The following is a 25,210-nucleotide window of genomic DNA, read 5'->3' as shown; positions in this document are numbered from 1 at the left end:
TTTGTAGCGAGAAGACGATCCTGCTTGGATTAACTTGGTGATGTGTTTGTAATTGTACATCCTCCATTTAGATCCATTGCAGATCGCAAAGGAAAGGAAAGGAGAGATCCACACACGTAAAAAGGGAACATGAGTTACTTGTCGATCAGTGCTTGCAATCGACAAAGAGTTTTGAACTGTGTAGGTTTGTAGCTTGAGATCTGATACTTTCTTTTCAAAAGGTGATAAAGGATGAAAAGGAGTGGTTGCAAACCATTTACTAAGTATGTATAATACCCTAAGAAAAACTAAGTATGTTTAATTCTTCTTCTTCTTTCTTTTCACAAGAACAGAACGATCTACGTTTTTCTTTATCTTGCAAACAGTAGATTTATAAATTGAGCATTCCTTTTTTTACTAGGAAAAAGCTATAATTGTACAATTGTTCCGAAGATCCTCAGGCCTGTTTATTTAATTCATGGAAACAAAGAGATACAAAGGTTAGGCTAGCAGGCGTCCTTTTGCTCGATTGCTTGAGCAACATTGCAACAGCTCATTACATTTGCAAAACCTTAACTAGTCCACCCGAGAAAACCAAGTGGCAAAGACTTGGAAGGGCATCATGGATCGACAGAAAATCCTTCTTTTGTCCTTTCCATCGAGCATTACTTTATAGAACCACACAAGTCCACTAGCCGATAAACACGGCACTTGTTGCAAGAAAGAAGAGCGCACTTTGGAGTTTGGACTGTGATGACACTTTTGACTCTGCTTTTTTTTTCCTTTTCTTCTTTCTTTGCATGTTTTTTAGTTTCATTCATACTCCGAGAGTTTGAATTAAAGGGTGTTTAACCTAAAGAAAAAGTAAATACACGGAGTGGAAGTTCTAGTAGGAATAAAATAGGCTCTGAGTGCCACCAAATGTTTAAGGTCATATATATCATCCTAACACAGAGTATGGAGTACGTATTTCACTAGCTAGTCAACCAAGGTTTTGCTCCTTCCTCCTACAAAATTGTTGCAACCTTCCAACTTATATCCTTTTAAACTGAAAAATCTGGATGATGGTGTCAAGTGCATAGGCATACCCTTTACCGGTAATCTGGTACCAAAGCTTCTTCACTTTGTGTTCTTCATCTCAAAAATCTGGTACCAAAGCTTCGATCATGAAACTTGTTCACAAGCTTCATGTTCCTGGGCTGCTTCCATGGAAGACTTGGTTTCTGTCTCATGCTGGACTGCATCTCACTGGGTCTCCCAGCTCTTATCTCTCTGCGCTTGTGAGAGAGGAACTCCCGAGATACCGCTCTTTGACGACGGTCTTACTCGGCGACGGAAACCACACTTCTTTCTGGCATGATCGATGGATTCTCAACACTTCTTTGGCTGAAACATTCCCTGCCCTCTTCTCACACTGTGTTAGTGACATCGCCAGTGTCTCCTCTGTGTTGGCTTCGGGTTTACGGCCCCTCTTCTAGGCCCGGCTTACGCATGCAGCGACTGAGGAACTTTCGATTCTCTCTGACTGTCTCACTCACGTTGCTCCTCGTGGGCATTCGGATGTTCGCCTCCTTGCTAACAGTCAGCGGGAGCCCTTCTCTTCTAGTGGAGCTTACCATTCTCTCTGTGGTTCGACTCCTGCTGCAGTTGTGATCCAAATTTGGGCGATAAAACTCCCCTCAAAAACAAAATTTTTTGCTTGGCTCCTCTTTCATGGACGCCTGAACACCCGCGCCTACCTTTTCCATCGGAATATTAGAACTTTGGATGAATCTTGGTGCGAGCGTTGCCACGGGGTGCTTGAAACTGATGAACACATATTCGTCGGTTGCAGCACTGCTGCCGATGTCTGGGGGAGGATCCACGTTCCCATTCTTGGTGATGCGTTTAGACACCCCTGGGAAATTGAATTAGTTGCTCCTCTCCCAATTGCTGTCAAGGTTGACATGCTGCTGCTTCTCCTCTGGCACATCTGGAAAGCCCGGAATGGCCTGATTTTTGAACGCCAAGTCTCCACCTCTCAAGATATACTGCGACGAACCCTCAAAGACATTGACGCTTGGAGCTGCCGATACAAGAAACTCCGTCTAGAAGTGCAAGCTTGGCCCGAATGGATTGCGTCTTGTATTCTCTAATGGATCGCGACTTGTATCCTCTAATCCCTCTCTTTTCTTGTCTACTTCCCATGTATTCTCCTTGCCTTGGAATGCCGGGGTTTCATGCTTGTACCTGAACTCACAAGTTTTCAATGAACAGTAGGTGGGGATACCGTTCAAAAAAAAATCTTTTGTTTTATGCTGCCCTGAGCTCATGTCTTCATGGTGGCAAGCAAGTTTGCAGCCTTTCACCTTTCTCTTTTGTTGCACGCCTGCAAGGATGAATTGGCTCTAAGAAATTTGCATGAGGAACATAGGCGATGAAAAACAATCTCCATCTTTGACGCTTAGGGTGTGTTTAAATCCAAAAAAATTACACCAAAAAACATCACATCGAATGTTTGGATACATGCATGAAATATTAAATAGAATCTATTTACAAAACTTTTTGCACGAATGGGTTGTAAATCGTGAGATGAATATAATGAGCCTACTTCATCCATAATTTGCAACAGTTATGTTATAATAAACATCCGATAATTATAGATTAATTATAGATTCATTCGTGATTTACAAACTATCCGTGCAAAAAGTTTTGTAAATATTTTTTTATTTAATACTCCTAAATTGCAAGATTTCATTTCAATTTTTTTTGCCAAAAGATCTAAACACCCTCTTAATATTGATCTAGTGTTTTGTTCCCCTAGTATATTCATTAGTAAGATGCTGATTGTTTTTCAGGAGATAAAATATGTCAATATTTGATGGCAAATGAATTGAATTTATATGAATTGTATATCGCAGTAATTTTTTTCCTAAATAGGGAAGGGAAAGGGGCCTTTGTTTGAAATAAATTGGCTCTTAGGGGTTAATAACGAAAGTGACACTTAACACTTCAGTCTCCAGTTCAGACTGCTCAGAGCTCCAAAATTATTCCTTTCTTCTCAGCGAGCACCGCTGGGATCCCAAAGGAGGCATCACCCCCGATCAATCCTCTCCGCACCCACCCAGTAATCCCCTCCTAGCTCCCCTCTCGCCGCCGCCGAGCCTACTCTCTCAAGGTGCGGAGTCGCCGTCCCTCGCGGACCCGTTGATCCGACTCTGCGCGCTTCACGTGCCGGGATCCGCGAGCGTTCTTGCCTGCCCTCCGTGTTCTTGCGGGCGGCGGAGTGGCTGGCTCTGGAATCTTTGTTCTTGGGGGCTCAGGAGCGCAATGGAACTACTTGCGTGAAAGGGAGCTTGCCTTCGTGGAGTCTGTGCGGGACAGCGGGAGGGTCAAGCTGTGGAAGGGAGGATGCAGGGGAAGGCGCAGCTCTCGGATTCCAACCGGCGGATCATGGAGGTCGACGCGCCGCCGCGGCGGGTGTACCAGGCGTGGAAAGGAACCAACGTGAGGGTTTCTTGCTCTTTGCTTGGTTTATGATTCTGCGATGTTCCTTAAGATGGGCCGTGGCTACTTTCAAATGTTGATTTTAGTAAGATCAAGGAATTAGGGGGGGAATTCTTTCTCTGTTGACTAGAGTTAGTATATGGAGACATTAGGTTGTTGAACTCTTGATATTATTTTTGGAATTAACTGTAGTGGCAGAAAGCGTCCGAAAGCTACAGAAAACATTCTAGTGCAGTGGTGTTAGTGTTTGCTGATGTGTGTTTTATTGGCCCTTTGGCATATCAGAAGTGGTTCCTGTTTTAGCGGGCTGTTATCCTCACTGAAGTAGCTAGTGTTGGAGCACAACAAAGACGGTGGCTATGATGTTGATTTGCTATGCCACACAAATAGAGTGAGTGAGAGATAAACTGAAATTTGAGAGTAGTTATAAAAATGTAATCTAAGTTTTAGTCGAGGCAGATGTGCATTTTGCAATCTAGAATACTGTCTGTTTGTTACTATGTTTCACATTCCATACATTCTCCTTGGGTGGGTGGGGGGCATACTCATATGTTCATGGATTTATACATCTGTTGCAAGTTGTTTATTTGCGGAAAGAGATTCTAGAGCTCATCAGCATACGCTTAGTTTGTTCTGTAATCTATTATGTACAACTTCATCATGGGTTGAAACGCACTGGCCACTAACTTAAATAGTTGAAAGGATAGATCTAAATTTAGAAACCCATATTCTTTACTTTCAAAGTGCTACCTTCTTAACATGTGTCGGAATGAAGCTCATGCTCTTTTTTCTTCTTCTGTGTGTTATTGCAGTTGTTTTTCCTTGGAGGTAGACTTATCTTTGGGCCAGATGTGAGGTCACTCGTGCTCACAGTATGTTTGATTGTAACCCCAGTCATATTCTTTGCTGCTGCCGTTTGTCCACAGCTTGGTCATGAGTTCCAGAGCCAAATTGGAGGTTGGGTGGCATCTGTAGCTGTCATCTTTACGGCATATGTACGTCTAGGCGCCATTAACACTCACTTTGTTACACACCAATCTATATTTTTCTCTCTTCTATATTTCTGATTTTTTAATGTGAAATTATGCATTGGAAATTTGTAGCCATCTTTTAGGAAGAGTGATCTTCTGCATTGCTTCTACCATGTTAAGTTATACCGTAGTTGCATCAAGGAGAATGATTGTAGTGTCTGCAACTTGGTAATAGGTTGACAAGATGACTGGCATACTGTTCTTGTTTTTCAGATTCTTCTTGTTCTACTTCTTACATCTGGGCGTGATCCTGGAATTGTTCCTTGAAACGCTCACCCCCCAGAGCCTGAAGACATTGGTGAATCCCCAGATTGGCCTGGCGGTCAACATGGTTCAACAGGTTTACCACTTACAAGGGATGTTCTTGTCAATGGCGTTTCGGTCAAGGTCAAATATTGCCATACATGTATGCTGTATCATCCACCAAGGTGCTCCCATTGCTCAATCTGCAACAACTGTGTAGAACGTTTTGATCACCACTGTCCATGGGTAGGTCAGTGCATTGGAAAGGTAAGTATAATGTTGTGTCAACAAAATGGATCGGATAATGTTGTCTGATGAAAGAAATGAAGTGATAAGTAATCATTCTTATGGTCATACAGTAGAGGTACTTTTTGGATAATAATATAAGACCTTTTTAGATTGCTGAGGCAGCAGTTCCCTCGCCAGTCTAACAGGGAATGAGATATATGCAGTCATATGCTTTATTTTAATGTTGTGTGGGATATAGGTCTGTGATTAATTTAATTTTAAATGTTTGTTTTGCTAATCATGCCTTGAATTCTCTTTTCGTGCAGAGGAACTACCGTTTCTTCTTCACGTTTGTGTCTTCAACTACCCTACTCTGCATATATGTGTTTGCATTCTGCTGGGTCAATCTCAAGAGAATTATGGACATGCAAACAACAACAACAACAACATAGCCTTTTTTCCCAAGCAAGTTGGGGTAGGCTAGAGATGAAACCCGAAAGAAATAAGTTCAAAGTTCAGGCACATTGATAGCTAGTCTCCAAGCGCTCCTATCCAAAGCTATCTCTTTAGAGATATTCCAATCCATAAGGTATCTCTTAACCGACTCATCCCACGTCAATTTAGGTCTACCTCTACCCCTCTTTACATTATCGACCCGCTCAAGAACCCCATTACGCACCAGCGCCTCAGGAGGCCTTCGTTGGACATGTCCAAACCATCTCAGCCGATGCTGGATAAGTTTCTCCTCAATTGGTGCCACCCCGACCCTATCCTGAATAACTTCGTTCCGGACTCTATCCCTCCTTGTGTACCCGCAAAACCACCGCAACATCCGCATCTCTGCTACACTCATTTGTTGGACATGTCGCCTTTTTGTAGGCCAACATTCAGCACCGTATAACATCGCCGGACGAATTGCTGTCCTATAGAATTTGCCTTTTAACTTTTGTAGCACCCTCTTGTCACAAAGGATGCCAGAATTATGGACATGCATGAATGTAAAATTGGTAGAGCCCTTTGGAAGTCTCCTATCTCTGGGCTTCTGATTCTATACACATTTATTGCTGTGAGGTTTGTAGGAGGATTGACTTCATTCCACCTCTATTTGATTTCTACAAATCAGGTTAGCCTATTCTTGAGTAACTGGAGTAACAGTCAGTCTGCTTTGCAGTTTATGAGCATTGATCAAGCTAAGCTGGCATATTGAAATCTCATGGGGAAAAAAACTTTTTGCAGACTACTTATGAGAACTTCCGATACCGTTATGACCGGAAAACAAATCCTTACAACCTTGGAGTGACCCAGAATTTCATCGACATCTTATTTTCAAGGATCCCCAGCTCAGAAAACAATTTCAGAGCAAAAGTTAAGGAGGATTCTGCTACCTTCACGACATCCGTCAGTATGGGACGGGTTCTAAGTCCGCCCAAGATGAGTGTGGACCTTGAAATGGGCATGAAAAGGCAAGCTGTGGCTGCAGAGGACTTGGAGGACTTGCACAGCCAGATCGGCAGTGCTATGGGCCTGGAGAGATGTGGCACTGAACCCCCACATTTTGTTGGTCGAAAAGGCTGCTCTGAGATTTCATCTGACACAGAGGCATTTGCAGAAGAGTTTGGCATGGAACGTGGGCTCAGTGAGAGGAAAAAGATTGAGCGACGCACAAATGATGGTCCATAAAAAGTTTCACTATCATAAGCCCCTCTCCAACATTCTGTCAATCCCTCAACCTAGGCAGCAAAAGTTTGGAAAGATGAAAAAGAAGTAGGACAAATTGGTAGAATGAATTTGACAGGCATTGGTTAGTTCATTTTGGCTGAAATTTCCAGCCAAGACCTCATTTAGAAGTAATAGATGTTATGTTCATTAACGACATAGGAATGATGAATGCGCACTTGGTTTGGATGATTTTGTACTGCTAGTTCTATGTACTCTTGGTCCCATGTGTTGTATTGTATGTGTGGTGTGGCCGTGTTGCTTCTGATTTTGTTGAAGCTGTAATTTGTAACATCAACCTGGCTATCAGATTTCCTGCACTTACTGTTTGCCAACCAAATAGTTTCCGATATTCGATACCCTGTGCTTTGGCTTACGGTTACGGATGAAGTTGCTGCAATGGCTCAGTCACTTCACCGTGAAGCAGAGGTGACACAGCACGCCATGCCGCTGAACCTGAGGTTGCGGTGCCCACCTCACCGGCGCCGCGCCCCCCGTTCGACATCTTCAATTCTGCATCCACCACGGCGCCACGTCCGGCGTGGACGCTGCCGCGTTCTCGTCAACCAGAAGCTCCGGCGCCCCTTCGTCGCCGCGGCGAGCTATGCATCGCCTCACACCTCATCGCAGCACGTCAGCATGGACACGCCCGGCGGTGACGGCCCACCACAGCCACACATGTGACACACCCCTCCTTCGAAGAAACCTGACACTAGCAGGCGGCCACCACGGCGGCGCCCCGTCCGCCCGCTCGTCCAACTTCACCGCGGCGCCGCGTCGGACATCGATGCGGCACACCGTGCGACGGGACGCCATGGACGCCGGCCACTTGCCGGCTTGCCGCCGCCATTGCGCGCGCGGAACTGGGCAGGCAGAACCTGCGGTGATTGGTGCCGACGTAAGCGGCGGCGGGTACCTCGCAGGCGCTACTAGAGTTTGGTCCAGAGAATTCTCCTCTTCCTGGCCTCGCTAGCGGGCTCTCGGCTCGCCGGCGAACGACGACCAGGGGGTGGACTGGACGGTACGCCAATTGCCGTCCACCCCCTGGGTAGCCGAGGGCCGTCCGATCCGCACCTGACGGCCAGGATACAGCCGATTTGGGCTCTAGCGAAGCGAACGGGGCTCCCTCGTCGAGCCGTTATCGCGTGGCGCTGCCTCGCCGGCCGCCGGCGAACTCCCGAGCGCTGCGTGCCCGAGCCGCCATGTAGTTTCCGAGATTCGATACCCTATGCATTGGCTTGCTGATGAAGTTGCTGCAATGGCTCAGACACTTTACCTGAGGAGCCAGAGCATGCCATGCCGCTGAACCTGAGGTTCAGGCACCCACCTCACCGTTGCCGCGCCCCTGGTTGACATCTGCATTGGCACATAAGAACGGATACGGCCGGCCGGCCCACCACAACCACACCCCTCCTTCCAGGAAACCTGACATCAGCAGGAGGCCGCCACGTCCGCCCGCTCGTCCAACGTCACCGCGCCACGGCCTTGTGCACCCACCGCGGCGTCATGTCGGACTTGTACGCGGCACACGGTGCGACAGGACGCCATGGTGATTGGTTGGTGCCGACGCAGGCGGCGGGGGTGTCTCGCCGGTGCTCCTAGCGTTTACTACAGACCATTCTCCCCTTGCTGGCCTCGCTAGCGCGGGCCGGACACGACGACCAGGGGTAGACAGTATCCCGATTACCGTCCACCCCTGGACAGCCAAGTGCCGTCCGATCTGCAACCTACGGCCAGGGCCCTGCTATTCCGCGCGTGCGCCAGGAGCCCAACTAGCGTGCGATCTCCGACAGCAGATCTCATTCCTTTTTCGGAAAGTTTTTTCTTCCCAATTTTTTTTCTTTGGAAAGTCATAACTTGCGAACACAACTTTTACACATAATTTTTTGCACATGCTTTCTGAAAGATAAATTATCATCATAACTTTTATGGTACATGCAACTTTTAAGTGTACCTCTTTCCTAACAATTCCTTGAAGAATTTTAGCACAACTTTTACAAATACATACAATTTTAATTTATATATATTAAAAAAAATTGTGGAGCATAATCTTTTAGCACAACTTCTATAAAGTTATGTCTATTAGAAAGATTTCTCGCACAATGTTTTTGCGCATAAGTTCATCGTATGACTTCTAGGTACTACAATCCTTTGGTATATCTTTTTAGTATAATTTTTGTAAAAAACTTGTCAAAACAACTTCAAATATATAAAAAGTAAAAGAGAAAAATCTGAAAAGAAAAGACAATGACACCACCTGGCTGGAACGTAATAGAAAAATTTGAAATGAAAAAACAAAATAAAGAAATACTTGAGCCGTTACGTTGGAGGGTGGGTGGGGAGACAGCTGCATCGGTGGTGTCAAATGGCGCGCCAGGAAGCGCTCCAGCGCGCAATTGGATTCGCGCAGCGGGGCCTCGCCGACCTCCGGCGAGCTCCCGAGCATTGCGTGCACGAGCCGGTGTCGGTTCGATCCGCCGGGGAACCGCTATTGCGGAGACTTGCAATGTGTGGCTGTTGTCGGACACCTGAAGTATGCAAGTGTGCGGAAGAATGTCAAACAATGCATGATTTATGAACCTTTCTGCGTGCCACGAGCTCTGCTTCATCTTGTATTCTGTTGGCTCTTGCTCCTTGCGAGGGTTAGGTCAACTGTGTGATAGCAACCAGCCTGAAGCTTTGGCAGAATCTCCAAAAGCCTTATCAGGGTAAGGTCAGAATTTTTTTTTTTGGAGAGGATGCCTCATGCTGCGGCTATCCGAAAGCTATCTTACCCAAATCTTCTGTATTTACTTTCTAGATACTGTCTAACTGCTACCATTCGTCAGTTTGTGTATCACCACCCATATAAACGTAAAAAACATCTGAACTAGTTGTTTTTGGATGCAAAATTTATTCGCGTGTAAAAACATGACATACATTCATGTTTCACTGGCAGTTATGAAGGAACACTGAGGAGTTCAGCATCACGTTTCAGATCACTGAAACTGTGATATCCATGTTCAGCAATTATTCTCGACAAGATATGCCAGTGTTCCTTGGTGCTGTCCAAAGTCCAAGCTCCTAAAGTAAACGACTCCAGGTAGTGCAACTAGGGAAAAGATGTGGAAGAATCTGAACACCTCTGCAATTTTCACAAGATGACTCACCCGATATGGAGAATATATTAATGCCTTTTATGGCCTATATAAACCCAGGCATTTCCATGGTTTCCTCGCAGACAAGAACCGTGAAGAGGAAGAAGTGGCCTCCAAGGAGTTTTCTCTCCTTCTCCCTCAAAGGCCTCCAAGCGGAGGACTTTGAGGCAGAAGAAGAGCATACCTCTTTGTATTACTAACTATTTTATGACACATTTGATCGTTGAAGGAAGACAAAATGTGTGAGGTTTGGTTTGTTTTTGTAAACTTCTGATTGCTGCTAGCTCATTAGCAGGCCCAGCCTTGTCGCTCAGGTGAGCTCTTGATGTCTTGCTAGGTGCTCGTCGACCGGTCTAGCAACCCCACTGAATACTTTTGGAGAAAAAAACTCGACCTGTGGAGAAAAGACCGCCCCCACGATATTTTCACAAAAGAAAGAAGACTTTTCTCACACAAGCTGAGAAAACCCTAAACCCCTACCTCATTCATACACAGTGCTCATATCCCGTGAGAATGGACGATCCACGCATATAGGGGACCAGCGAGGCAGTGACCAGAGGCGAGCCCAATGTGCTTTGGATATGGGGTGGGCGAGGAGGGTTTTTTTTGGTGCAAATCCCAAGAATCGAACCCTGGTCGGTTGGCAGGACCAGACCCTGCCCAAGCACTGGGCTATTGCCCAGCTTGCACTGAATACTTTTGGAGAGAAATGGTGATTGTTTGTTCTACCTGAATTTCGTTGAAAAGGATCTTCTATCAGACCGCATACTGACATGTAGGGCTTCAATGACAGTTGATGCTGATTTTGGACTGGATATGTGGTATTTGCATTTTGATGAATGGATACTCATTCTGCAACCTTGCCTTGCCCCCCTGAGGAAGAAGTGTTCACGTGCCACTGACAAATGTTATGTGGGGTGAACTGGCATTGTGTATTTTTAGGATCTCTTGCATGAGATGTTTCTGGTGTAAAAAATCATATTCATACATAATACATAACTGATAAATGTTCTTAAGTCGACAATACCGAGTACTAATAGTGTAGCACCACATTTTACTGGTGTACGTAACCGTATAAAACGGGACAAAATTCTTGACAAAAAAAGATATCGCTCTGTTCGGCTTGCTGTGGCCGGAGTTGATGCTGATTTGTTATCAGAGGAAAATACTGCTGACTGGCTATAACTGGAGGATGATGTTAATTTGGTGTAAGAGAAAAACACTGCTGGCTAACAGTCTGGCAAGGTAGCTGAACAGAGCGATAAAATGGCAAAAAAATGTCCAGAAATGACTATCAAAAGAAAGTAGAGAGAATAAAGCTAAATATCCAGATATACTTTTTATTTATTTATTTATCGAATTAAATCTACCTTTTAGACTAATCTTAGTATATAATTTTATTGTACTAGTATTTCTTTCTAGTCCTGTGAATTTGGACGAGTGTTGTTGTCAGGCTCGAGCTCGGCTCGTTGACAGCCGCCCCCTCCTCCCGCTCAGGGCCTCAGCAGGTTCATCTCCTCCCCTCTGTGGCTCTGTTTCTCCTGATCTCCTCCCTTGCTCGGGATCTTCCTTCCCTGGCGGCGACGTCTGGGCGAGCGGCGGCCCAGCCCTTTGCCGGCGATGAGCGCATCCTCCAGGTATGCCGCGCCCGCCCCTTCTCTTTCCTTGTGCTGTGCGAGACCGAGCACCCCAAACCCTAGCAAAACTATCTGTATTCGGATCTGAATCCAGTTACAATATATTGAGCTACCAACTAACTTAGATCTCGTTTGCAATAACAAGAATTATCGGGTGTGCATGTGTACACCCATGTCCTATGCTGGGTCCGCCTCTGTTGCCAAGCTCTAAAAATTGCAGAATCTTGCATGTGCATTGAACTTGAGTGCTCGGTCCTGATACATACATACATACGTACATAGCCAACAGTCTGATACTCAGCAAGATATGATCAATTGATCTCTCACGTCAGGTTACTTTGGAATGTAGGTTTCAGTGTTGGACAACAGTTTTCCGAATCCTCCAATCGCTTGCCTGCAGTGACAGATCCATTTTGCCCCATTTCGTACTTGTCGACTCCATTGTCTTTAATGAGCACAGCTTCCCGAATATTTGGTGGGAAATCAAAACCCTTCTACATTGCAGGAAGCTCTTTCCCTGAGAACAAATGTATCCTACGCCTATCCCATTGCCATATTCCCCTCCTCCTCTCTCGTGCAATTGTTTCGGGTCTTCTCATCAAGCCACCCCTTGTCCATTCCATCCTCCGATCTCTCTCCTTGGGGCCTGTCCCATCTCTATCCCTCTCCTTCCTCTCCCTGCTCCGCCAATCTGGATATATGACCCTCGATAACTATTCCCTCAACATTGCCCTCTCCGCTACTGCCCGCCTCCCATCTGTTTCTGTTGGTGGCCAGCTTCATTCCCTTTCTGTCAAACTTGGCTTGGTTTCTGATACATTTGTCCTTAATTCCCTTATCAACATGTACTCATCATGTAGCTATCCAGCTACTGCAAGGCTAGTTCTTGATTCTGCTCCCCAAGGAGCTTGTGATGTCGTTTCTTGGAACACAATAATTGCTGGATACCTACGAGGCGGGATGCCAAATAAAGCATTGCAGGCTTTTGGTGAAATGGCCAAGGAGCAAGTTAGGCTGGATGATGTCACATTGCTGAATGCGCTTGTTGCATCTGCCAGGACAGGCACAGTGAAGGTCGGGAGGCTGTGCCATGGTTTAGTTGTGGTGAATGGGGTTGGAATTAACTGTCATATGGGATCCTCTCTGATTAGTATGTATGCTAAGTGTGGACTGGTTGAAGATGCCCGCAAGGTGTTTGATGGAATGCACGGGAGAAATGTGGTTTGCTGGACCTCAATGATTTCTGGGTACACACAGTTGGGTAAGTTTAAAGAGGCCGTTCAGCTTTTCAGGGACATGCAAATTTCTGGAATGAAGGCTGATGATGCGACAATTGCTACTGTTGTATCGTCATGTGCCCAAATGGGAGCACTTGACTTGGGATGTTATGTTCATGCTTATTGTGATGTTCATGGTTTAGGAAAGGAGCTTTCTGTGAAGAATTCACTTATTGATATGTACTCAAAGTGTGGGGATATAAAAAAGGCTTATGAGATATTCAGTGGATTGACCAAGCGTGATGTGTTTTCTTGGACAGCAATGATAATGGGCTTTGCTCTTAATGGCCTCTGTGGCAAAGCACTAGATTTGTTTGCTCAGATGGAAGGAGAGGGTATGGTTATACCAAATGAGGTCACTTTCTTGGGTGTCCTTACTTCTTGTAGCCATGGAGGGTTACTGGAACATGGGTACCATCACTTTCAGCGTATGTCCACTGTCTACAATCTTGCACCAAGGATCGAACACTATGGATGCATGGTTGATCTATTGGGCCGTGCAAAACTATTGGCAGAGGCATCACAGTTTATTAAAGAGATGCCTATTGCTCCAGATGTGGTAGTATGGCAGTCGTTGTTGTTTGCTTGCAGAGCTTGTGGAGAGGTAGGACTTGCAGAATATGTAGCAGAAAGGATCCTAGAACTGGAGCCAAAAAAGTGTGCAGGACATGTTTTACTTTCTAATGTCTATGCTACCACATCAAGGTGGGTTGATGTGAATAAGTTGCGGACACCTATGAACGGTAGCAGGATGAGTAAGCAGCCGGGTTGCTCTTTCATTGAAGTGGACGGATGTGTGCATGAATTCTTTGCAGGAGATGAATCACACCTTGAGACAGAAGCTATATACAATATTCTTTTGGGGATCAATGAGCTATTAGTGGCAGAGTCCTTGCTCGTATGAAAGTTAACATACTTTTGTGGCAACTAGATAGGCTGATTTCAAATGTACCATGCTATGGTTTTATATGATGGAGTGGAAAATGCTTATACTTTTTTATTTCCTGGGAGTTAGGAAATTCATTTTTCATGTTTTAACTTCGCGACCAGAATTCTTGATGGTTAGTGTTTGGGTCCCTGGCAATGTCTGAGAATTTTGGGTGTGTTCCTAGAATTGGGATTAATTCCCAAAGCACCCGAAAAAGGAAAAAAAATACTTCTAGCCTAGGTCTAAAAAAAACTAGCATGTAATTGAATGTGTAGTGTGCACTATGTCTCTATTTTTTCTCTCCACAACATCTGAAAGTATCAATTATTGTATATACAGAGATCACATTCACACCTTTTTTTTTCTGTTTAGAGTTTATTGTGACAAACTTAAATTGCCTTATTGTGTTCCACTGAGGAGCGAGGACTAGAGGTTAATACTCCTATAAAGGTGCCATGGGATTTATTTAGTAAGCTCTTATTGGTAGTTATTCCTTGCTTGCAGTCTCATATCTGATTTATGAATCCTTGGAGCATGGTGAATGGTTTCACCCATCATTTTATGAGCTGGCTTGATTAGAAAATTATATTGAGGTCATGTTGCTCAGGAAACTAGATATTGCAGGAATTACTCTAGGATCACAATTCACTAAAATTAAACTTCAAAATCTGAACTTTCTGCTAACTGATAAGTAGAAGTTTTGGGGAAATATATTGTTAGCATCAATGAGAGAAACACCAGTATGATTTTGTCTGTCCTCCAGTTTCCAAATCTTTCCTTTCAGAACCATTTTCTGTATATGCTTTTGCAGTTTGCTATAACATGTTGTGTCGGCCAAAAAATTCCTGTAGTGGTATTGATAAGAATTGTGGCTCTTATAGCATGATGGCCTGGAGTGTCCACTGCTATGCTGCTGTCATAGCTGTCCATTGCATTGGTTTCCTGTTCCTTTTCTCATGCTTGTTTAATTGGCCATATTTGATTTAGAACTGATTTTTTGTTTCTCAGCACAACCATCTGGTGGCTTGGAACTTTATCATGTATCCATTGGTGGCTTGTAGGGCTGTGCCAATCACCGAAATATAAACAAGCAGGAGTCTCTGATTAACAGAAGTTTTTGAATGTTTCTGAAATTGAAATTCGCCTGAACGGAGTTATGGATCGGAAGAATCGAACTCCTCAAGGTTGCTTATGATTAGTTTTCTTGTCTGTTTCTCTCAGAGCTGGGGTTGCTGTTTTAATAATTACTTGAATTCACTTAAATAGGTCAAATAGCACAAGTGGTCGTGGAATTTCTTGAGGTAGCTGTCAGCTGCATTGTCTTCCTCAAAGGCTTCTATCCTCCTCGTAAGAAGTTCTCTTACTTTTGCATTTAAGTTGGTTCAGTAACTCTGGCTTGCAAAGGTTTTGTTAGATTAAACAAATGTATCTGTAGGTGCCTTTGAGAGGAGAAGGTACATGAATGTAGTGGTCCAGAAAGCAGTGCATCCGGAACTTGCTAGCTATATTCACTCCACGACTACTGGCCTTCTCCCTTTCATACAGAAGGTTTGTTTTCTACCCCCTTTATTTAACTGACTGTTCCTTCTGCTGCAGTTAAGTGCACCAATAGACCTTGCAGCGGGATTTTATTTGGTAGTTTTTCTCAAAGTAGATAGCTGATAGCTCACAATTTGTTTGGAAGCAAAATGAATTCTCTTTAGGATCACTTGTTTTGTCTCCTTTTTTGACTGTTGTTCTACGCTAGGCTTGATTGAAGCTTTCAGTGTTGATAATCCTTGATGTTCTGATAAGTACCAAATTGTAGAAATATTCCAATGGGCTCTACTTCTACATTTATAGCTAGCAATAACCTTAATTTCTTTATTTAACAATCCAGGGATTGGTTGAGAGGGTTGTAGTCATCTTCTATGACAAGGAGCATGTACCAATCGAGAAGTTTGTCTTCAAGCTTGCAGTAAACCAATCGTATGGTTCCAAGTTAGAGGAGGAAGACCTGGAATTTGCGCTGCGAGCTTTCTTGATCAAACTGACAGTTGCTGAACCTGTCACCAAGTCTCTTCCATCAGGTTCCCTATTTCATCTCGTTATTTTTATACTATCTAAGGGCTTGCTGTGAAAGCCAACCATGTTAGTAGAAGAGATAGGAAGGAGTAACAAGCTTGCATTGTGAATCCTGATAGATGGCAGCTGGGAGGTCACTGCCTACTTCCGATCCCTCCCCGGCGATGGCGACCGAGAAGCTCAGCTGTGGATCCCCACGGACACCAAGCTGTGGATGCAGCCTGCCCAGATCACCCCCATCAAGTCGGTGAGCTGTGACCCTCTGAAGATGCAGCTTTACCTGGAACACCCTGGCCCCACGGAACCAAAGAACCTTGCCGGCTAGCAGGAACCTGTGCCTGCTCTGTGTTCATTCTCTGTTGAGATCACCACAGGCTAGAGAAAAATGGACAAAGTTCTTGGCTGTTGCTGCAGTCATGAGAGGGGGGTGGGTGGTTATAGGGGTTCAATTCCTGGTCGTCCTGGGCTTATCCAAGGGCAGATGAGAGACTTCCCCATTTCATGGACTGTCCATAACAGTAGCTGTAACACCAGCTGTACATCTCCCAGTAGATTCAGATGTATCGTTGGGGAGAAAAATTTGAGCTGCGGAACTTGAAGCGAAGGCTGTATTCTTGTGTCCATCACTTATGCTGATCAAAATGCCGTGGGCGAAAAATTAAGCCAAATGCTTGGATGGTGCTGTACTGCTGCAAAAGTGCTGGCGTGCATCTTACCGAGTCCTGAATCATGATGCAGGCAGGCACGACAGGCAGCAGCGAAGACGAAAGGACGAGCTCACGGCACGGGCATGTGTCGTGACACCGTCAGGGAAAGCCAGAGCGGAATCCGAGGCTGGTGGGTGTCACTCGACACAGAAGAACCTGGTGGCTGGTGCTCCAGCTCCTGGACGAGAAGAGCAGGTATTATAGAAGGCTGAGAGAAGGCCGAGAGCTTACGTGGAAGAGAGATAAAACAGGAGAGAAGGTGGTGGGCGGTTGCTGAAGCGCCGGGTGAGGCGGGCTAAGAGACCAAAATGCTGCTGCCATTGGCTGAAAACTGCTGCTGCGCATTAATTTCCAATGGGGCCTGCCACCATGGAGCCTTCTCCCAGCCCGCTGTGGGCGTTTCTTATAAAACTTGCTCGAAGAAGAATGTGGTGTAGCAGGGGCAGTCTGCTGATGTGGCCGTTGGTACTAGTAATGGCATGCACGTTTAGGCCTCGTTTGGTTCGCGTTAGGATTTTAACGTGCTAATGAATAGTAATATTTTGACTGCTAATTACGGTGTCAAACAAAGTCAGTTTACAAAACCAACTCCAGAACCCCCGTGCTAGTGATCTTGAAGAATCTAATAAGGTCTTTGACCGCGCGATTAGAGGATGGTCACTGTAGCATCACTGTAGCTAATCATCGATTAATTACAGCCATTAGATTCGTCGCGAAAAGTTACACCCATCCCTAAAAAGGTTTTACAAATAGATTTCATTTAGTACTTTATGTATGCGAGATTTTCTTTTCGAAAAACATGCGCGCTATTTTTATAGAATGCTAAACAAGGCCCTAGTACTACCGTTAGCCTCTTATGGCTTTTGCTCTAGTGACGAGGTGAAGTCTTGCAGTCCAGCCCTTTGTTTAGATGCAAAATTCAAAATTCCAAAACTATCAAATCGAATGAGAATTTTACATGCATGAAGTATTAAATCTAGATGAAATAAAAAATTAATTGCATAGTTTGCTTATAAATTGCGAGACGAATCTAATGAGTCTAATTATGCTATGATTAGTCACTAAATTGCTATAGTAATTGCAACAATACACATGCTCTAATGATGGATTAATTAATCTCATTAGATTCGTCTCGTAATTTACGGACAAAATATGCAATTAATTTTGTGATTAGTCTATATTTAATACTTCAAATATGAAAAGATTCTTTTTTCAAAAGTTTACGCCCTGCATCTAAACCAGGGCCAGATAGGCAGATGCAGTTGCGCATATTTTATTTTATTTGTTCTCTTTTCTGCCAATTCCAAGCAATTTTTCTTCTGTTATTATAATCCTGTTATACTTAAACCAGGAAAACTATGCTACAATTCTTTTTTTTTTTTGCACGAGTCGTGTCATGGTCGATACGAGGCTAGCAGCCAAGATCAAGAACTCGTGCGCTGCAAGCGTTCTCTCGGACGCTTCTACCCCTGCCCGCCGGCCGCCGCAGCCGCAGGCCGCAGCCGCGCGGCGCACGTGGTTGCCGTCCCGCATCCCGACACGCCCGCCCACCCCCACAGTCCGCAGACCTTTCCCACCAAAATCTCCCGCCATCCCCACCCCTCTCCCGCCAAAACCAACCGACCCCGCCACGCGGCGCCACCCCCGCGGGCCCTGGCCCACCGCGCAGTGAGACGGGCGCTCCGTTTTGCCGCCCAAGACACCCGCGCCGATATAAAAGTCGGCGCGCGCGCGCCCGGCCGCACAGAACCGAAATTTTTTTGGCGCGCATCCCAACAGAAGCCGCCGCCACCGCCGTTCCCCGCCCCCGCGTCCTTGTCCACCGCAGCCGTCGCCGCCGCGTCCTCGCCTCCCGCCGTCGGGAGAGTCTCGTCGCGGCAAGGGTTTCGTGTGCCTGAATTGGCGGTGCTTCGGGGGGAGGGGCCATGGAGGGAGCAGCGAAGCCGTCGACGAGCTCGGGGTCCGGGGTCACGGACGGGGCCTCGGGCGGCGCCGGCACCGCCGCCGGCGCCTCCATGGAGGAGAGGTTCACCGATCTGTGCAAGGTAAGGATGCTCACTCACCTGCTGCGGCGTTTGCTCCTCTCCGTCGTTGGGCTCGGGCTTTTTACCGCTACTTGGGTTACGGCGGAATTCAACCCCTCCCCCCTCCCCCCTGGTGATCTGTTCTAGCCGCTTGGTGTGGGTTTCCTCGGTGAAGAAACTATGCAAGGTCGAAGATTTGAGCGGATTTTGTTGTTTGGAGTGGATTTGTGCTGGATCTGGTGCTCCCCCTTAGGTTTGCATCTTCCACTTTTGGGGGGCAAATGTGTGAACTTTGCTGGCTGTGCTCCCGTCTTTGAGGTTCTGTGCTCTAGTCCCAGTGATTTAGGCTATCTCAAGCATTTTCGCAGCCCTTGAATACTTCCAATTTTGATTTTCAGGACAAAGGAGCCCCTCCAATCCTTTTATTCGGTTTTCTTGTCATGTGTACAAATATATGCTATTTTTTTCCTACACTGCGTATTTGATAACTAGCCTTCTGTGATTAGGCAGGGGCAACTTTTTATCTGTGGCTGCTACTTTCAAAATCGAATTAATGAACGTTCTTTTCGTTTCTCCACGCTTTCAAGTTTGGGCCTTACTGTCCTTAGTATTCTTATTATTACTGTCAGTTTATTGTTCAATTTTACCACTACTATATCTCTTTGTGAACTATTCTCTTATAATCAATTCTGAATTGCTATTTTGTTTGCTGCGAGCAGAGCAAACTGGGACTGGATGAGAGCACGACGAGGCAGGCAATGCAACTTTTCAAGGAGACCAAGAACATCCTCAAGTCCAGCATGTCTTCCTTGGGCGGTGGATCAGTAAGATTGCATTTCTTTATCTCTGGTTTAGTTAATGTTTCTCCCATCCAATTTCAGGACCATGTTGTATAGCTAATAATCTAAAACCTGTGTTTCTGCCACTTATTGGATTCATGTATAGCCCGAGGAGATCGAGAGGTTCTGGTATGCCTGTGTCCTTTACTGTGTGTCAAAGCTCAGCAAAGCAGGGAGGTCGAAGGAAGATGGTTGTGTCTCACTCTGCCAGATCTTGAGGGCATCTAAGCTGAAGTAAGAATCCTGCTAAATTTTGTTTGGCCGAAGAAAAATCACATCTTGTTTGCGCTAATCTCTATATTCCTTCTGTTGATTCCATGTAGCATTGTGGATTTTTTCAAGGAGATGCCACAGTTCTGCATAAAGGTTGCGCACATTCTGACTGGCCTGTATGGTTCAGATTGGGAGAAGAGGCTTGAGGTACATATGTAACCAGTGTTCTCCCCTGTTTTAGAACACACTTCAGAAGGTTTCTATCTTATTACTGACGCGCATTTCCTCGTTTGTGCTCAGTTGAAGGAACTGCAAGCGAACGTTGTCCATTTAAGCTTGCTAAGCAGGTAAATTTATACTTTCTATTGCTTTTGTTTCACCTGTGGCTACTCGTAGCATAAATTGTCTAGCTTTCGCTTTAATAAATTTCTGTGCTAGAATGTTGATTCACCAGTAATGTTTTTTATTTGAAAAATCGGTTCGCTAGTAGTGTTGCTCTCCCCTTGGGTGAGTTTTCTTTTCACCAGTGCTACTGAACTGAATCCAAACCACATTGGGGCATTTGGACGTTTTAGTTGATTGTAGCTATATTTTATATAATAACCTGAGTAGGCATATACGTAAAGGACCCTATACTCCTAACAGCCTGTACTGTTTGCATATATTCTAGGATTATTGTGCCCCTGCAAAGGCTGATACCACAAATGTTGGGATAGCCAAGTTTGTACTTTTTTTCATGGTGCCAAAACTTCCTTCTCTTTTATGCATCTATTCTAGAATTGCATCCTAGAAAGCTTGAAACTGCATGCTAAAATTTCCATTATTCTGCTTAAATAATTTAAAATCATCCATTTGCTTTGCATATATGTATGATTATGGACTGTCATACCATTCAACTAGGCCAATAGTGTTATGAGCAAATTATGCAACAAAGTTTAATAGTCTTCCAAGCTTCATCTATAATCTGTTTTGATGGCCATTGGCAATACTATCAGTTGTACCTTAACTTTATATGCTGGAGTTTACTTTTCTATTTCCTTCCAACGGATAGTTTCCTCTCTACACAGAACAATAATGAACTTTTATTTTCAGCAAATGACTAAGACGTTTGTTTGGTTCAGGTACTACAAGCGTGCATACCAGGAGCTATTCTTGTCAAATGATGCCAAGTCTTCAGAAAATTGTTCAGAATCAAACAACCAAGAGGCTTCAGATTATTATCGTTTTGGATGGTTGCTTTTTTTAGTATTAAGAATCCAATCATTCAGCAGATTCAAGGATCTTGTGACATCAACGAACGAACTGATTTCTGTGTTGGTAAGGACCTGTGCTATGATCAAATTCACAAGTGTTTTCTCTTCTCATGCAGCATGGCAATCGATGCATAGTGTTAGTCAACTTGAATGTAACAAATACTGCTTATTTTGCATGCCTGCAGGCTGTACTTATCATTCACATTCCTGTGCGGCTAAGGAGCTTCAATATAAAAGATTCACCCTACTTTGGTAATGGCAACCAACTCTTTATTTGATAGATACTGTTTGCTAATCATGGTCTGCTAGTTATAGCAGTTATGGCTTAAAACTGATACGTTCTGTTGGTTTGAATCAGGTAAGAAGTCAGATCAGGGAGTCAATCTTATTGCTTCTCTGTGTGAAAAATATCATACTTCAGAAGATGAATTGAGCAAAGCACTTGAGAAGACAAACACTCTCATAATAAATATTCTGAAAAATAAGCCATGCTCTGCTTCAGAATGTCAACAGGATAATTTGTCTTTTATTGATCCAGGTATAGATCTACAATGCAAAACTTATTGTTTGGTATTCACTGTCTTTTCACGAGCTTATCTGCTGCCCCTTCTCATTAAAATTTCTTCTTTGATGCAGAAGGTTTGAAAGTTTTTAAGGATTTGCTTCAGGGAAACTTGTTGAAATCAAGTCTGCTAATCCTAGAAAAGGAATATGACAATGCAATTAACTCAAAAGGAGAGCTAGACGAGCGCATGTTTGCTAAAGACGAGGACAGTTTGCTTGGCAGTGGAAGTCTGTCAGGTGGAGCCATTAATTTACCAGGCACAAAGGTACTGCTAACTAGTAAGATTAAATTTCATCCATTGCTTCATTACTTGAAAGCTTTGAAATTTGTTTAAACGTATTTGTATTTCGTGGTATTTCAGAGGAAGTATGATGTTATGGCCTCACCTGCAAAATCAATAACAAGCCCAAGTCCAATGTCTCCTCCACGTTTTTGTTTATCACCTAAAGGCAACAGCTTTGGCAACTCAAAGATGGCTCCTATCACTCCAGTGAGCACAGCCATGACAACTGCTAAGTGGCTTCGGACTACAATAACTCCCCTTCCTTCAAAACCTTCTGGGGAACTATTGCGCTTCTTCTCAGCATGTGATAGGGATTTAACAGAAGATATTACGCACAGAGCTGGCATTATACTTGGAGCCATATTCACAAGTAGTTCTTTTGGGGAGCGCATATGTACCAATGTGCGAAGCACAAATAGGATGGATGCTATCTGGACGGAGCAAAGAAAAATGGAAGCCCTTAAGCTATATTACAGGGTTTTGGAATCGATGTGTAGAGCAGAGTCACAAATCTTGAGCGGGAGCGGGAACAATCTTACATCGCTCTTGTCTAATGAGCGATTTCATCGGTGCATGATTGCCTGTTCTGCTGAATTAGTTCTTGCAACTCATAAGACTGTCACTATGATGTTCCCAGCTGTTCTGGAGAAGACTGGCATTACAGCTTTTGACTTGAGTAAAGTCATAGAGGGTTTTGTTAGGCATGAAGATACACTTCCCAGAGAGTTGAAGCGTCATCTGAATTCTCTTGAGGAACGGCTTCTGGAGAGCATGGCATGGGAGAAAGGCTCATCAATGTACAATTCCTTGATTGTTGCAAAGCCAGCAGTGTCTGCAGAAATAAACCAGTTAGGTCTACTGGCTGAACCAATGCCTTCACTTGATGCCATTGCCGCGCATCATAATATCTCATTAGGGGGCTTGCCACCTCTTCCCTTCCAAAAGCAGGAGCATTCACCAGGTAGCATTTTATCAGCCATCATCAGCAAAATACCTATTTTGACGTTCCTGAAGTGTTAAATGTGCAGTGCTTCTTTGGCTTTACAATTTTCACTGTACACAATTAGTGATTGAACTTCCTCCTTGTCAATGGTGTTCCCTGCAGATAAAGATGAAATCAGATCTCCCAAAAGAGCATGCACTGAGAGAAGAAATGTGCTGGTGGACAACAATTCATTTAGATCACCAGTCAAGGATATCAAATCGAAGTTAGCACCTCTTCAATCAGCTTTTGCAAGGTTAATATTTCTCCCTGACTTTGTAACTCTTGTGTGACTGTCAGCTGGATGCTTAAGTGGAATTTTCCTTTTCGTATTCTTATTGCAGTCCAACAAGACCGAATCCAGCAGGAGGAGGTGAAACATGCGCAGAGACAGGAATAGGTGTGTTCTTTAGCAAGGTGAGTATTCCTTTTTTATGCATCATAATGTGATGAGATAAAAATGCATGCTGTTCACTTCATGCCCATTTATCTCCGCAGATAGCAAAACTTGCAGCCATTAGAATCAGAAGTCTCTGTGAAAGATTGCAACTTTCTCAGCAAGTTCTGGAGCGAGTGTATTTCCTCGTTCAGCAAATCCTTAGCCAACAAACTGCTCTTTTCTTCAACAGGCATATTGACCAGATCATACTGTGTAGCATATATGGAGTTGCTAAGGTAAATGTAGCAATTATATTAGTTCCAAATCCATGGGTAAAATATATCCTACTATAACCATTAAATTTTGTGTTGGTGATAATTTACAGATATCTCAATTGGAACTTTCATTCAAGGAGATTATTTTCGGCTACAGGAAACAACCTCAATGCAAGCCACAAGTTTTCCGAAGTGTTTATGTTCATTGGCCCCCAAGATGCAGGAATGGGGTTAGTTCCATCTTGTTTTCAGCTTTTAAGGATTTCTCTAAGTTGCTCAAATTGCAATGAGTTCAAAAGTTTGCCTAACTGAATTCTTATCCTCCCAGAAAACAGGAGAAGATCATGTCGATATTATCACTTTCTACAATGAAGTATTTATTCCTGCTGCCAAGCCTTTGCTGGTCGAGGTAGGGCCTGGTGCTAGTCCAAACAAGAAAGAAGAGGAAAAGGGTTCTGCTGATGGTATGCATCTACATATAGAAATTAGTCAACATTAACCTAGTGCTGAGTCCATAAAGGTTTTGCTGAATTGTTTTTGTTGTATCAGTAGGTCCATTTCCAGAATCTCCACGGCTAGCTCGGTTTCCAAACCTTCCTGACATGTCTCCGAAGAAGGTTTCTGCTACTCACAATGTATACGTCTCTCCGCTTCGATCATCGAAGGTATATGCCTGTCAATTTTTGTGTGTATGATTAAATTTTCATCTGACAGAACTATCATGTAATCATCTATCAATGTTGTGACAACTTCGTAACTGAACTCTCCAGATGGATACTTTGCTCTCCCCAAGCTCAAAGAGCTACTATGCATGTGTTGGCGAGAGTACCTATGCGTTTCAAAGCCCTTCCAAGGATCTGAAGGCTATCAATAACCGGCTAAACAGGTAAAATCTACAGTGAAATTTGCTGAAGGTTTGCTCTATTCCATTTCCAACAAAAACAGAGTACTGACGTCCAGATCACCTGCAATGTGTGCAGTGGGAAGAAAGTTAGCGGACGACTGAACTTCGACATTGTCAGCGACCTGGTCGTCGCCAGCAGCCTCAGCAGCGATCAAAATGCCAAGCCTGCAGCAATGGAAGTGATTCCGGTCAAGACACCGGTGAAATGTGAGCCATCTGACTCGTGATTGAGTCTGCAATGCTGCCTGCATCACCGATCCAACACAACCTATGCTGAACTGTTAGGTGCCAGATGATCAGAGTTAGATATTAGATGCCCTTTGTTTCTGTTTGTCTCTTCACATGGGAAACTCCTCTGTGAGCAGCTCTACCTGCTGTAAAATATAAGAAAGGCTGCCCTGAGAGCTCCCCTAACCTCCCTCGCTTTTGTAGGAGCTAGTACCATAGTCATGTAACCTAACAAGTTGACAAGTCTTGTAAATGCAAAATGATCTTTGTATTGTCGGTTTGTGCATGGATGCGAATCCCTTGTTCCTGCCCTCTTCATTGACATCAGTAGCATCGCTTTCGTCTATGCTTCTGTTTCGAATTACGATCGTGCAGAACAGTGGGACGCCGATTGAAGTCCTGATCGAATAAGCTTTGAGAAAATGCTGGAGGACATACTGTTCATGATTGATGAGGTACTGTTATGGAACTGAAAATCATCTGGTGCACTGTGCTTAATTATACTACTTGTCTCCAATCCATTGTCTTCCTTGCAGATTGATGATGTGTGTCGATGCTTGTCTCCCAAACTTTTCTTTTGTACAAACACTGCATCCATGTGCCTGTCTAACGAGGCTGTTGTTGCCTTGTTGGACAATGCCGTTGATGTTGAGCTCCATTGCCGACGCTGATGTCATTTTTTCATGTAATAAACGAAAGTAATCTGCTGTGAATCATCAACGGATGGTGATCATCCTAGACCTGGGTTGTCAACTATAGCTCCTCGTACTTCTCCGCCAGCTTCGCCGGCGTCGCGAGCCAGTACGTGGTACGGTGCAGGTCTCGTGAAGCG

At 44.4% G+C, this 25,210-nt stretch overlaps 3 protein-coding genes across 17 annotated transcripts; all 3 read left to right on the top strand.

Annotated features, from left to right (window-relative positions):
• The first annotated feature begins 2,974 nt into the window (after positions 1 to 2,974).
• On the top strand, positions 2,975 to 7,003 carry LOC120679291 (probable protein S-acyltransferase 7). Of its 5 annotated transcripts, XM_039960844.1 has the most exons (7): positions 2,975 to 3,465; positions 4,278 to 4,293; positions 4,392 to 4,460; positions 4,710 to 5,006; positions 5,294 to 5,392; positions 5,956 to 6,090; positions 6,204 to 7,003. In XM_039960844.1, the coding sequence occupies exons 4-7, from the start codon at positions 4,905 to 4,907 to the stop codon at positions 6,645 to 6,647; spliced, it is 780 nt and encodes a 259-aa protein (XP_039816778.1). In that variant the 5' UTR covers positions 2,975 to 3,465; positions 4,278 to 4,293; positions 4,392 to 4,460; positions 4,710 to 4,904; the 3' UTR covers positions 6,648 to 7,003. The 5 variants fall into 5 exon arrangements, with proteins under 5 accessions (XP_039816778.1, XP_039816779.1, XP_039816782.1 ...); XM_039960845.1 differs by lacking the exon at positions 4,392 to 4,460 and having other exon boundaries at positions 4,278 to 4,337; XM_039960848.1 differs by having other exon boundaries at positions 4,278 to 4,460; positions 4,710 to 4,924.
• Positions 7,004 to 11,240: 4,237 nt separating this feature from the next.
• On the top strand, positions 11,241 to 16,394 carry LOC120678086 (DNA polymerase zeta processivity subunit-like). 9 transcript variants are annotated; one of them, XM_039959245.1, is made up of 7 exons: positions 11,251 to 11,457; positions 11,807 to 13,632; positions 14,671 to 14,846; positions 14,929 to 15,009; positions 15,098 to 15,210; positions 15,542 to 15,731; positions 15,846 to 16,394. In XM_039959245.1, the coding sequence occupies exons 3-7, from the start codon at positions 14,819 to 14,821 to the stop codon at positions 16,049 to 16,051; spliced, it is 618 nt and encodes a 205-aa protein (XP_039815179.1). In that variant the 5' UTR covers positions 11,251 to 11,457; positions 11,807 to 13,632; positions 14,671 to 14,818; the 3' UTR covers positions 16,052 to 16,394. The 9 variants fall into 9 exon arrangements, 6 of the variants coding, with proteins under 6 accessions (XP_039815179.1, XP_039815178.1, XP_039815184.1 ...); XM_039959244.1 differs by having other exon boundaries at positions 11,807 to 14,112; XR_005676470.1 differs by having other exon boundaries at positions 11,241 to 11,457; positions 11,807 to 14,846.
• A 1,787-nt stretch (positions 16,395 to 18,181) lies between these two features.
• On the top strand, positions 18,182 to 24,664 carry LOC120679084 (retinoblastoma-related protein 3-like). 3 transcript variants are annotated; one of them, XM_039960587.1, is made up of 18 exons: positions 18,182 to 18,478; positions 19,177 to 19,281; positions 19,403 to 19,530; positions 19,620 to 19,716; positions 19,810 to 19,856; positions 20,631 to 20,826; positions 20,948 to 21,014; positions 21,121 to 21,300; positions 21,399 to 21,592; positions 21,689 to 22,571; positions 22,716 to 22,848; positions 22,937 to 23,009; positions 23,091 to 23,267; positions 23,357 to 23,476; positions 23,575 to 23,710; positions 23,796 to 23,911; positions 24,017 to 24,132; positions 24,227 to 24,664. In XM_039960587.1, the coding sequence occupies exons 1-18, from the start codon at positions 18,359 to 18,361 to the stop codon at positions 24,375 to 24,377; spliced, it is 3,039 nt and encodes a 1,012-aa protein (XP_039816521.1). In that variant the 5' UTR covers positions 18,182 to 18,358; the 3' UTR covers positions 24,378 to 24,664. The 3 variants fall into 3 exon arrangements, with proteins under 3 accessions (XP_039816521.1, XP_039816522.1, XP_039816523.1); XM_039960588.1 differs by having other exon boundaries at positions 18,193 to 18,478; positions 21,402 to 21,592; XM_039960589.1 differs by having other exon boundaries at positions 18,193 to 18,478; positions 23,799 to 23,911.
• Positions 24,665 to 25,210: the final 546 nt, after the last annotated feature.

The sequence above is a fragment of the Panicum virgatum genome, chromosome 6N, assembly GCF_016808335.1.
Source record: "Panicum virgatum strain AP13 chromosome 6N, P.virgatum_v5, whole genome shotgun sequence".
NCBI lineage: Eukaryota > Viridiplantae > Streptophyta > Magnoliopsida > Poales > Poaceae > Panicum > Panicum virgatum.
This window is presented reverse-complemented; position numbering and strand designations above follow the sequence as displayed.